This window comes from Podarcis muralis, chromosome 10 (genome assembly GCF_964188315.1).
Source record: "Podarcis muralis chromosome 10, rPodMur119.hap1.1, whole genome shotgun sequence".
Lineage (NCBI taxonomy): Eukaryota > Metazoa > Chordata > Lepidosauria > Squamata > Lacertidae > Podarcis > Podarcis muralis.
The window spans coordinates 76,208,224-76,222,142 of record NC_135664.1 but is presented as its reverse complement, the minus strand read 5'-3'; the positions used below and the strand labels follow the sequence as shown (position 1 = coordinate 76,222,142).

General features: G+C 52.7%; 1 protein-coding gene across 1 annotated transcript; it reads left to right on the top strand.

Annotated features, from left to right (window-relative positions):
* Positions 1-11,313: 11,313 nt before the first annotated feature.
* Positions 11,314-13,335, top strand: LOC144329110 (uncharacterized). Its single transcript, XM_077935635.1, has one exon. The coding sequence runs from the start codon at positions 11,314-11,316 to the stop codon at positions 13,333-13,335; it is 2,022 nt and encodes a 673-aa protein (XP_077791761.1).
* Positions 13,336-13,919: the final 584 nt, after the last annotated feature.

The following is a 13,919-nucleotide window of genomic DNA, read 5'->3' as shown; positions in this document are numbered from 1 at the left end:
CCTGGCTGAGGGCGGGTCAAAGGCCAACCCACGCAGATGGGTGGCACCTGCCCAGGTGATCCCTGCTTGGTGCCACAAACCCCAACCACCTGTGGGGAAGGGAGGGCGGAAATTCATATCTTAAATGTGCCCTTAAGGCAGGATTTGAGCACAGAGACAATGGGGAGGCTTTTCCCAGTTCCATCCAAACTGCAGAGGAATATCTGAGGTCACTGAAAGAGTCAAAATGGCTTGAGGACTGTTTTCCTATACTGTTTCAGACATGGGGTTTATATATGTATGTGTTTGCCTGGTGCATTTATTTTATACCTTAGACTTTATAATTCTCATAACAGCAGCAAATGTTGGCCAAAGTCAGGGGTGGGAGGCTGTACAGAGCGAGCAGGACGCATGCTCACAGCTTTGCTGCTGGAGGATCAGGACCCTTGAAGAACCCTTAATTCAGGCCTTTTGGGAAAATGAGCAATGGCAGCTCTCAAAAGCGCAGGGATTTTGCGATGACCTGGCAGCCTGTTTAATGTCCCTGGCCAGCCCAGAGACAGGCAAGCCTCAGCAGGTCAGGCCAGCTGATTTATGGTGGGTGCGCAGAAGCCCAGGTCCTTCTCGTGAGGAAGCGTTTTCCTTGGCTGGGCGAGAGCAGCAGTCGCCCAGAGGGAGGGGGGCAGAGCACCTCAAACCAGGGAGGCCCTATCAGCCGGGCTGCTCTCTGAGGCCAAGCGGGTGGGACAGCCTAGCTGGTGGGTGCCTGCTGGCGCCCCCTCCCCTTTTGCTGACGCGTGCACACACACACACACACACACACACACATCCAGGGGCACAGAGGCGAATCAGAGAACAAACAGCTGGCTCCGGCTGCCAAGGTCCCTGAACATCTCAGCTGCCTGGAACACTCCCATATGCTGCCAGGGAGAGCGCCCCCCCCCCCAGGCACAGTTCAGCAGCAGGGAAAGAAGTTTGTCCATGAAGCTGAAATGTGGGAAGGTTCGGGATGAAGAAAAGAAAGTTCTTCTTTGCACAGTTAGATCATGGAACTCCCTCCCTCCCTGTGATAGGAATTTTGAGGTCTTTTGTTTTTGTTATTGAGTTGTTTAGTGGTGTCCGCCCCTGGACCAGAGCACGCCAGGCACTCCTGTCTTCCACTGCCTCCCTCATGCTGGTAGCTTCGAGAACGCTGTCCCACCATCTCATCCTCTGTCGTCCCCTTCTCCTCCTTGTGCCCTCCATCTTTCCCAACATCAGGGTCTTTTCCAAGGAGTCTTCTCTTCTCATGAGGTGGCCAAAGTCTTGGAGCCTCAGCTTCAGGATCTGTCCTTCCAGTGAGCACTCAGGGCTGATTTCCTTCAGAATGGAGAGGTTGGATCTTCTTGCAGTCCATGGGACTCTCAAGGGTCTTAGATATATGTTTAATGTTCATAAGTGTACCAACCAAGCATGTACATAGATTAGAACAGGAAGACCAACCTGAAACCATTTTTGATTCCCAAATGTTTTCTCTGCAAGGTCAAAGGAAAATGAAAAGCCTCCCCATTGCCTTTTCCTTCACAAATCCTGTCTTAAGGGCACATTTAAGATATGAATAGGGTGTGAGCCTGTGACCTGGCTCAGGAACTACGGTAAGTATTTATCATTACAAAAGACTGGCCAGGCTCCCCAGGCAATCCAATCCATGACCATTAAACGGGTAACCTGTCAGACAGGAGGTCAACAAAGCACTCAGATTTCTGCTGTAGACCGCCTTTTCTGTGATGTATGTATGATGTATGTGGGGGGTGGTCTTGAGCTCCAGGGCAGGGAATTTAAAATGTCTATATAAGGGCGGGCACGCCTTGGTTCTGGGTCCTCCTCCTTTCCTGCGTGTGAGGGGAGCACCCTGTTGTGACAGATCAGTAGAGATCAGGCTTACTAGCTGCTTTGCTTCTCAGTACTCTCTGGTTGGCCTCTGTTATTTTCTCCTACCAATAGGGAACCCACGTAAGGACTCTATACGGGCTCTTGGTTACTCCATAAGGGGGAAAAGGGCAGATTTTTGTTTACAACATCCCCAGGGAGGCAGATTTGTTCTTCTGCTCGAATCCTGCTTGTAGGTTTCCCATCATGGGCATCTGGTTGGCGCCTGCGAGGAGAGGATGCTGGATCCGGTGGGCCATTGGCCTGATCCTGCAGGCTCTTCTTATCCTCTTATTGGGGGAGAATAAGGGGCCAAGGCTGGGAAGGTGGGACTCTTTCTAAGCCAGTTCTATGGCTGTTCCTGGGGGGCAGCCCCGCCTCCTCCTCCTGGTTTGGGGCTCAGTGTGGAAAGACAGGGTCTGAAACACACACAGTTCCTCACGGTCCCCCATCACCTGTCAATGATCTGTCTTTCTCGCTGGCCAGCCCCCCCCCATGCAGCTCAGCCCCTAACCCAGGGACCCCCAAACTGGGTGGCCTTGCCCCCAGAGGGCTGTATGCGTGGAATTACCTGCTAGGCGGCAGGGAGGGGGCTGGAGGTGTAAGTGCCTCTCAGGCCTTGAAAAGCTCGTATCGCTGGATCGAGCCCATCCATTTTGTCGAATTAATTAAACTACATAGTTTTAATTGGGCTTTGAATAAATGCGCAATTAATCGCTTCTGTTTTGAATTTTATGGTGTTATTATCTTCCTCGGTGTGTCGTGCAAGCAGCCATTCATAGAATCACAGAACTGCAGAGTTGCCTTTTATGGGGTTTGTGGATACAAGGGACCCCCCAAAAAATGTTTGGGAACCCCAGGCCTTAACTCTTTCCGCTCCACACTCACCCCTCCTTGCCTCTCCTAATTACAAAGGCTCAGCACTCATTCCCCCCCCCATCCCATTCTCCTAGGGGAACTTCTGATCTGTAGTGATGGGAGGGAATGGGGGGTGGGTGTTTCGCCGTTAATGTGAAGGCATGACCTGCTATTGCTTCACCCGCTCTCGTCCGTAGGAAGACAAGGCCACGTACAGGCGGAGGGGCTATTTTCCTTTCAGTTCATAATTCGAAATGATACGGACCAGAGGGGGGGGGGGTACCTCTTGCCCCCCTCTCTCCCTTGAGCAACCGAGGCGATGACCTCGAGGGTACCCACGGTACACCCACCCAGTCCCCCCTCACTGTTGCACAAGCACCACACTTCTCCCAGACCCCCTTTTCGTTTCTTTCTTTCACGAGCGAAATAAGCTCAAAAATATGAATATATTCTCCTATCTCTTCCTATGGCTATCTGCGCTCCATACTTAGAACGAGTAGACCGGGCGTTCCTGTATCTCCGCTTATTCCTATGGCCGCGTCTTAGCCAATCACAGCCGTGCATTTGTCCTGCAGGAGCTAGCTCAGGGAGCCCTTGCACGCCTCATTAAACCTACTGACAAGCTGCTGACGGCCCCCCGCAGCGAGAACAATGGAACCGAAACTTCCGACCTCGTAATCTTGTCAAGACCTTGTTACAATGTATCCATTCTGCTCGTAAACCTGTCAAAACCCAGTTACAATGTATCCACCTTGTTTCCGACTTTGACCGAGGCTACGGGATAGGTTGGAAACCATCGAAACCTTTCGAAAATCATATAAAATCAACCATAACTCCGATTTCCTTGCTCTTGGTGTCATTCAACTCAGCTCCCTTTGGACTCCATGATGGCACCCCGACCGCCATAATCCCTGAAGCGGCAGGGCACGTACACAGGAACTTCTTAATCCTGTCAGATCGTCCTGCCTAACCCTTCCTCCGGGCAATACCAGGTGGCAGACGATGCATATCGCTGTCCCATTGTCCTGCCACCACCGGTACTCAAGAAACGTTTATTTATGTATATCCCTCACTCCGCACATTCCCCCTCCCTCGTCTCAAATGTTAATCAGTGTAACCCCACCTCTCTGTCAACATATTCATGACGTGTGTAATATATTCATGATGTAATCCACGAAACCCAACCTTCCCATAATGTATTCATGACGTTTTCATGCACTGTATTCTGGGACTTGGAGGGAACTTTTAAAAGTTTATGCCGCCCCATTCTCGGGGTTCAATCTCGTTTTGAACCTGTTGCGCAATAAACTTGGATCTTCGTACCTTGCTCCTGCGTCCGGCTGAGCTTCCTTTTCTTCCGCTAGAATCCACGGACTTGGTCCGACTGGCTGGGTGGCAGGGTAAATACGCACCCAGATTTTCCGTAACAGCTTGGCGCCCAACGTGGGGCTTCAGCGGTTCTCCCGGGTTGCTGACCGGGGGCCCCGAATTCTTCAGCCGGCTGCGGGCCACTTTGCCCGAGAAGACCCTTTTGGACCTCCGGCCACTTCCCGGGCGGTAATCAGGAGCCCCAGGAGTTCAGCCGGGGAGCAAAAGGGATCCAGCCGGCTTATTCATCGGTCCCGGGATCGGATCGACGTAGAAGACGCGTGAGTATAGGAAAATCCAGTGCACTGGTGGGAAGGGGTGGAAGTCTCCTGGCAACTGAATTCTCTGCCCTCCTCTCTATCGTACCTTCTTACCTCTCTCTTGGTCCAGTCAGTGAGAGAGACCGTGGACCGCTGCTCGACCCGAAAGGGGGGTTCTGAGCTCTATCTCTTTACCTAAACTCTCCAGCCAGCCGCACCAATTGGGAGCCCGAAGGGTAAGACGGAGAGACCCGACTTGAAAGATAGCCGACTCTCCGCAACGGGCATCCCAGTTGAAAGCAAGGGGTTGGAGTTCTCTTTCCGATCTTCCCGAGCGTCCTTTCTAGGGGGCAGGAAGTGGTCTTGCTTTCTATCCCAATCCCAGCCGCACCGGTCGAGCTACGTACCACGTGTATCGTAAGCCCGCTTCCGAAAGCAAGGGGGATTTTCGACCCAAAATTCTATCCAGGGATCACCCGATCTGGCACCGCACGGCGCGGGCGTTCAGTAGGGCCCCTTTTCCTGAGAAGTTTGACGATAGGTAGGAGGTTGCCAGGAGGGAATAGCCCATGAGGAATTGGGCGGGACCGGCAGAGTGGAAAAGGGACCCCAAATAAATGGTTAAGGAAAAGGAAGGAAGGAAATACCGGATAGCTAGAGCTCTTTAAAACCTCCCTAGGAAGTTGCCAAGCGACTAAGACCTTTCCCTTTTACAAGTCTTTTGTCGAACAGCCCTAGACCCACAAATCCTTATCGACCCCTCCTCTCTCCTCTTTCTATCTAGACACGCGTGAAATATACTATGGGTACCCAGGCTTCCAAACACGAGCGGACTCACTCTGGGAGGAAGGCTTCCAGGAAGCCATCCCGTTCCCAGAAGGATCCCGACTCTCCTCTCCAATTCGTCCTCGCGTATTGGAAGTCAATTCCTGGCCACAAATTGTTATCTAAGGAGAAATTAGAAGACCTCTGTTCCGAAACCTGGCCCGCCAGTACTGCCTCCGCCAAACCCGAACTGCGGTGGCCGCCGGGGGGTTCGTTTAATGAAGAACGCTTGAACCACTTAAGGAAAGCCCTGATGGAAGAAAAACCCCGCCAGTTGGAATACCTGGCCGCCTTTGAGGCAGTAAGGAGAATGCTCCAAGCCCCAAAGGGAACAACTTCTTACCAACTGCCTATATTAAATCCCGGGCGACAGCCAATGCCCCCCCCTTACGAAGATGACGACGTACAGCAGACCCTGGTCCCCTTTTACTATCAGGGACCACCGCCGCGAGCCCCGACACCCAACGACAGCAACTCTAGTAGTGGGGAGGAAACGGGGGAAGATGACGCACAAGGCACTGAGAATAGAAGGGTCACACGACTACAAGCAAAAAGGGACAAGGGGGACACCAAACACGTCAAACACCCCGGGCAAGCTAAAACTAAAATCCCCTCCTCTACGCTCTACAACACCATTGAGGACCCTACCCAAATCGGGAATAAACCCGCTCCCACGGAACCGTGTGGCTCCGCAACGGGGACCCTGGGCCACGACACAGAGACTCCGGGGACTTCTGACCAAGTGAGCTCCACCGTGAGTTCTACTGCGGTCCAGATGCCCTTAAGGGCCTTGCCCATTCCTCCTCTCGTACCTGATGGGCCCCCGCGGATGGTTTACACGCATCACCCCTTCTACACCTCGGACCTCGTGACTTGGTCAAATCAGATGCCCTCACTAAGGGACGACCCGGATAAGTGTCACCGCCAGATCAGTGCAATCTTTTCCACCCACAATCCTACCTGGGCAGACGTCCACGTTCTTCTGAATGCCCTCTTCAACGAGGCAGAGAAGGCGGACATTCTGGCCAAAGCCGGGGAAGCTATAGAATCCCCAGATTACCAGAGGGGACGGCCCCAAGGATTGCAGGCGCTCACCGCACAATGCCTCCGAGTAGAACCTACATGGGATTATAACACAACTAATGGGATCTGGTGCTTGAAACTATTTAAGAAAGCCATTCTGGACGGCGTAAAGGCTGCTGGACAACGCACCGTTAATTGGACCAAAGTCCAAACGGTAATGCAGGGACCAAACGAACACCCTTCTGATTATTATACGAGATTAGTCTCTGCCATCAAGACCTGGGGAGGAATAGACCCCGAGAATCCGCAACATGAAGTAATCGTTAAAGGTTTCTTCAAGGATCAGGCCTGCCCAGACATTAGGAAAGCCCTGAATCTTCAAATTGGATACGATGGAAAGAGTGTAAACGAAATCTTGTCCATTGCGAAATCCATCTATAACTCTCGAGATGAGAGAAAGAAAAAGGAGACAAAATCCGAGGCCGAACAGATCTTGGCCTTAAGTATGGAAACTACCTATGGCCCTAACCGAGGTAGAGGTCTCAACCGAGGAAGGGGAGTCCGGGGAGGAGGACCCCCAAACCCCTATAGGCAATGGGGACCGGGGACCGGAGGGTGCTACTACTGCCAGGAAGAGGGACACATAAAGAGATTCTGCCCTTACCTAAATGCGACACCCACACCCTATGGGGGGCAGGAATCCAAGCCCTTCCCTGTTCGAACCAGCCACCCTCCTTTCCCCCCGCAACCCAACGTAACCCCAGGCTACACTAACCACCAACCAGTGACTTATGCTCCACCAACGCCCTCGAACCCGATACCTCAAACCAGACCCCAATCCGGACCCCGAACCCAAATGCCAGCCATAGACCAGTCTGCTCACCCTTGGGCGAATGCCACTGCTCCTCCCTTGCACCCTCCAAATCAACCACCTCCCGATGATCAGGACACCTATTGACAATTAGAAGGGGATCCCAGTCAGACCCAAACCATCTGCCCTGTCCTTGCATTGTCACCTGAGGACCCGGTCTGCACTATCGAGATTGACGGCCACCCCTATCAATGTCTACTGGACACAGGGGCTACTTATTCCACCCTAACCGACAGTCACCTGGAACCAGGAACAGTGACCAAGAAAGTAATGGGACTGGATGGGATACCCCGCACTTGCCCACTCTCGCGACCGGCCAAGGTCACCCTCGGACCATTACTAGCAGAACACACTTTCCTTTTAACAAGCAGCCCTGTTAATCTCCTCGGCAGAGACCTCCTCTGCAAACTTAACGCCACCATAAAATGCTCCTCGGATGGCATTTACCTACATATGCCAGGGGACTCTATTCCCATGTTCCAAGGTATCGTCCAAGAATCTGAAGCGGACCGACAGTTTCCCGAACTCCCTTTGGACCTAGAAAACGAATTGCCCCCCTCCCTATGGGGCACTGAATCAACCTCAGTCGGGCTCTTACTCTCCGCTACTCCAGTCAAGATCACGTACCGAAATGACCTACCCTTCCCGTGCACCAAACAATACCCTCTGCCCAAAGAAGCCATAGACGGCCTAACACCCATGATTGAGGACTTCCTCGAAAAAGGGATCCTAGTCTCATGCGCTTCGCCCTGTAATACCCCAGTTCTCCCAGTCAAGAAACCCGCTAAAGAGGGGACACCTATACGGTACCGTTTTGTGCAGGACTTGAGATTAGTGAACCAATTCGTAATACCCCGACACCCAGTAGTGGGCAACCCGAACTCCCTCCTAAACGCAATTCCAGCAGGGACAACTTGGTACTCCGCAGCGGATCTGTGCTCCGCCTTCTTCAGTATACCCCTGGATCCGGACAGTCAATTCCTTTTTGCATTTACCTGGGGGCCCGGCCAACTAACATGGACCAGACTGCCCCAAGGCTATGTAGAGTCACCCGCAATTTTCTCGGCCGTATTACATCAGGACTTAGAGGACATCCACCTACCAGCTAGCTCCACCTTGCTTCTCTACGTGGATGATATTTTATTGTGTTCTACCAGTGAAGAGGCGTGTAAGATAGATACTAAACACCTCCTATCAGAATTAGCAAAGAAGGGACACAAGGTGTCTCCAAAGAAACTCCAATATTGTAAACAAGAAGTCAAATATCTCGGACACATCTTAGGAATAGGGACTCGAAGCCTAGCCACTGACAGGATCGAGGCAGTCACAAAAATCCCTCTCCCAAAAACGAAGCGACAGTTGCGCGGCTTCCTTGGCATGGCCGGCTTCTGCCGAGCCTGGATCGCTGGCTACAGCGAAATAACGAAGCCCTTAACTGTTATGACGCGGCAGGACCACCCAGACACCCTGGTCTGGGAAGAAGAAGCTTACAACTCTTTTGAACGACTAAAACGGGAACTCAGATCCGCTCCCGCCCTAGGATTACCCGACTACCGAATCCCTTTCAACCTGTTCATCCATGAGCAAATGGGGGTAGCCTCCGGTGTCCTAACCCAACTCTTCCGAGACCAAGAGAGGCCAGTAGCATATTATAGTCTGCAACTTGACAACACTGCTAAAGGGGCTGTCAGTTGCCTGAGAGCCATTGCAGCCGCTGCTGTCCTTCTCGAGAAAGCCCAAGAAACAGTTCTGGGCCACGAAATCACCCTTCACGTTCCCCATTCAGTCTCAACCCTCTTAACCTTAAAAGGATGCCACCATTTCTCAAACTCCCGCCTCAACCGGTACGAGGCCCTCCTACTAACCCCAACCAATGTCACCATTAAACGTGTCAACTCGCTAAACCCCGCTACCCTGCTACCCCTTCCCGATGATGGCACCCCACATCATGACTGCACCACTATTGTCCGGCAAGCCGAAAAGCCCCGTGAAGACTTAGATCATCTTCCCTTGGAGAACCCAGACCTAATACTATATACTGATGGTAGCTCTAAAGTAATCGACGGGGTTAGAAAGACTGGGTACGCGGTGGTCTCCGACTTCGAAGTACTAGAATCAAACCCAATCAACTCCCAGTACAGTGCCCAAGCCGCTGAGTTAATTGCACTACTGCGTGCCTGCGAGATTGGTGAAGGGAAGCGGATAACCATTTATACGGATAGTAAATACTGTTTTGGCCTCGTGCACACAACCGGCCAAATTTGGCTCCAGAGAGGCTTCCTAACCGCCGCCGGGTCTCAAATCTCGCACGCCGCCCTAGTTGAGCGACTTCTCACAGCGATCCATCTACCGGCCGCTATAGCCGTTGTCCACTGCAAGGCCCATACCAAAGGCAGGGACTCAGTTTCTAAAGGAAACCGACGAGCCGACAAAGCCGCACAGATGGCTGCCCTACGCGTCCCTAACAATGAATCCGAGTTTCAAGCCCTCCAACTACCAACAGACCTAGACCTTGCAGAAATTTACAAATCTGCCCCAGCGGATGAAAGAGCTATGTGGGAATCGATAGGTGCCACCGAGCAACAGGGCATCTGGGTCCTCCCTGATGGAAGAACCGTCCTTCCAAAGGCCTGGACTCCAAAAGTAGTGAGGGTTCTTCATCAGCGGACACATTGGGGAAAAGGGAGATTAATGGAACATGTAATTAGATCTTGGTATGCACCCGGAATAGCCGCTGCCGCAGCAGCAGCATCAAAGAATTGCATTACTTGCCATCGCTTCAATCCCAAGCGTGAACCCAGGAGGCCACCAGGAGCCAGACCATGGGCCTTTGTCCCTTTTGAGAACTTGCAGCTTGACTTTATCGATCTGCCCCAATGCCAAGGCTTTAAACATGCTTTGATTATAGTGGACCAATTTTCCTCGTGGGTGGAGGGATTCCCTTGCCGAAAAGCTACCGCATCCGTAGTTGCCAGGGCCCTCCTACAGGATATTATTCCCCGTTATGGCATACCCCGCCGCATAGACAGCGATAGGGGAACCCACTTTACTGCAGAGGTGGTGCAATTAGTGGCCAAGACACTCCAGATTAGATGGGATCTCCACACTCCATACCACCCACAATCCTCAGGCCAAGTAGAGCGTATGAACCAGGAGATAAAAATACAGTTGGGCAAACTTTGCGAGCTCACTGGCCTAAAATGGGTGAATGCACTCCCACTGGTTCTTCATAACATCCGCAGCGCCCCAACTGAACGTTTGAAACTCTCTCCATTCGAACTTTTATTCGGGAGACCTCCCCCCGTCTATAACACTCTATTCCCACTCTCAGAATTGGAGCTGGGAGAAGCAGAACTTACTAATTATGTCATTCAGCTCCAGACACAACTGCAGCGTCTCCACCACTACGCGGCCATCGAGGGACAGAACCTGCCCATCGACGTCCACGCTCACTCCTTCCACCCTGGTGACTGGGTCCTCGTCAAGGTCTACCAGAAGGAACCACTCCAACCCGCGTGGGAAGGTCCCTACCAAGTACTCTTGACATCGCCAACCGCCGTGAAAGTAGGTGAGAAGAATTCTTGGTTACACCACACTAGGTGCAAGTCCTCACCCCCTCCACAGGAGACTGAAGAAAGCGAAGGCGAGGATTTCACCTTTTCGACTCCACCTGCTCCACCGACCTCATATATTGACGACGACGACCAACAGACCGCACCGGATCGGGGCCAAATTCGGGCCCAACAGACTGGACCAGTAAATCGGGGCCAAGATCGGGCTCAACAGACCGGACCAGCAGATCGGGGCCAAGATCGGGCTCAACAGACCGGACCAGCAGATCGGAGCCAAGATCGGGCTCAACAGACCGGACCAGACACCGCGACATCCAACTGGACGTCCGAAATCATCCCAGATACTAACACCATCAAGCTGCGTTTCAGACGCGGTGACAGCCACGTTTGACAGCTTGCTTCGTTTGACAGCCTCGCTTTGACAGCTCATCTGACAGCTCCATTTGACAGCTCCGTTGACAGCTTGCTTCGTTTGACAGCCTCGCTTTGACAGCTCATCTGACAGCTCCATTTGACAGCTCCGTTGACAGCTTGCTTCGTTTGACAGCCTCGCTTTGACAGCTCATCTGACAGCTCTATTTGACAGCTTCATCTATCTGATACCTTCGTTCGTTTGACCATTTGCGCTCTCCCGGCGCGCATCCAAACCATGGGTCTGGCCTGCAACGCCCTTCTTCTCGCCGCCTTATCCTGGGTCCCGTCCACCTCATCGGACCACTGCACAGGGTTGCACACGGACTATCACTTCTTAGACTATCATGAGGTCGAGACGGGTAGGTCTAACCCTGATCGAATGGGGGACTTTGATTTCTGCCTCCCTGAGTCTCGGACCTTACTGCGCCATTCCCTAGTGCCCCGACTCGCCGAAAACGAATATTGGGAGCTTTTCATCCGAAACAAGGATTTACGCCGTATTGGCTCTGCGGCTCTTACTCTTGACCACTCCTCTTACCGGCTGACCTGCAGAAATGGGACTTATCTTCTTTATGAGAGTGGAGAGGTCTCACGAAACCCTAACTGGACCGAAGTCGAGATAGGAGGGGCCACTCACGCTTATACGGACTCCAACCACCCCTCTGGAAACTTGATTTTCGGATTCCAGTGCCTCCGCTCCACCCTAGGAACCCGGAAGCCCCAACTCCAGGGACTCTGCCTGCGACGGTTCTGCTGCTTATGGGACTTAGGGGTCACTCATGAGTGGAAAGGGGCTGAATATCTGGAAGGGTGGCACCATCCCATACACCCCTCGCGCTCCCCCTCATGGGACCACGTCGGACCCCTGAGATGCGGCGGTATCGCCAGGGATAGGCGACTACTGAACACTACCGACCCCCTCCACCCGGTCGGCACAGCACCCCGACAATTCGGCGCTGACTCTACGCTCCCAGGAGAAGACCTCCTGTCCTCCTGGGAACAAAACTCTTACATTAAACTTCTCAGCCAGGTGGCCAGGGAGGCACCCTACCCGGACTGCTGGATTTGTGCTCACGCGCCCAGCCATCTCCAACAGAGTCTTCCACTGGTTCCAGTGCCGGTGACCCTAGAACAGTTCCGTTCCGGAAACGTAACCTCCTGGAACTTAACCGCTCTTAACTTGACACATCAATACCTCTATCTCACCGGCCCTACAAAGGGACCCCTTTGCCGCAGCTTCTCAGGAGAAGGAACCTTCATCGGATCCAGTACATGCACCAACACCCTTGAAATCCTACCAACTGGACTGGTCACTGTTTCCAACACAAGGGATTCCCGGACTTTTCCTAACCTTACCGCTGCCTGGGCCACTGCCGTCGGACACCCCTCGGACTGGAAGCCACAACCCACAGACACCATGCTGCTACAATCCTTTGCTTCAGGCAGAATGGAGTCTTATCTCAGCGGCCTATTCTGGGTGTGCGGGCATCGCGCCTATACATGGGTGAGCCCACACATGTCCGGATCCTGCTTTGTCGGCTATATTGTTCCCGGGATAAGGATAACCCCACATCTACCCCCCGGAAGACAACGGAATAAAAGGGAGCAAAAGGAACTGTCAGACCTGTCAGATGTGGCTGCAAATGGAGAGACCGTGGGCCGGGCACTCTTCCCTGCCTACGGGGCCGGTTCAAACCACGTGGATATCCTTCGACTCACCGACATCCTCCTTAAGTTCATGCAGGAAGCGACCCAGATCACAGACTCTCTCATGTCGGAACTATCCGAGGTAAGGCAGTTGAGCTTACAGACGAGGATTGCAACGGACTTCCTCTTGTCCAGTCAAGGAGGCACCTGTGCCTTAATAGGCACCGAGTGCTGCACATACGTAACTGACCAGACCTTAAATATCACTGGACATTTGAACAATATTCACGAGTTAGCAGGGAGGCTACACGATATCCAGCATGAGGGACTATCCGATGTGGACCTGTGGGGATGGTTACCCAGGCTAGGATGGCTCCGACAGTTATTGAAAGCCATACTGCTCCTCATCTTAACCGCTGTTTTTTGTGTCTCTATCTTATGTTGTACTGTGCACTGTATTAGCCCCTGCTGCTCCCTCCTCCGCCAGTCTACTTCTTCTACCTCATTCTCTCTTCGAGCCTATTCCCGTTCCCAACACACCCCTACCTTTCCAGACTACGTACAGATGAGGCATCTGGGGGAAGGGGAATACGAGATCACTGAAATCTAGCGTTTCCGTGGTGCGGAGAAAGGATTTGCAAGTTCCTACGGAACTTTAATGCAAATCTATCTCCGAATGGGGGACTGATACGGACCAGAGGGGGGGGGGGTACCTCTTGCCCCCCTCTCTCCCTTGAGCAACCGAGGCGATGACCTCGAGGGTACCCACGGTACACCCACCCAGTCCCCCCTCACTGTTGCACAAGCACCACACTTCTCCCAGACCCCCTTTTCGTTTCTTTCTTTCACGAGCGAAATAAGCTCAAAAATATGAATATATTCTCCTATCTCTTCCTATGGCTATCTGCGCTCCATACTTAGAACGAGTAGACCGGGCGTTCCTGTATCTCCGCTTATTCCTATGGCCGCGTCTTAGCCAATCACAGCCGTGCATTTGTCCTGCAGGAGCTAGCTCAGGGAGCCCTTGCACGCCTCATTAAACCTACTGACAAGCTGCTGACGGCCCCCCGCAGCGAGAACAATGGAACCGAAACTTCCGACCTCGTAATCTTGTCAAGACCTTGTTACAATGTATCCATTCTGCTCGTAAACCTGTCAAAACCCAGTTACAATGTATCCACCTTGTTTCCGACT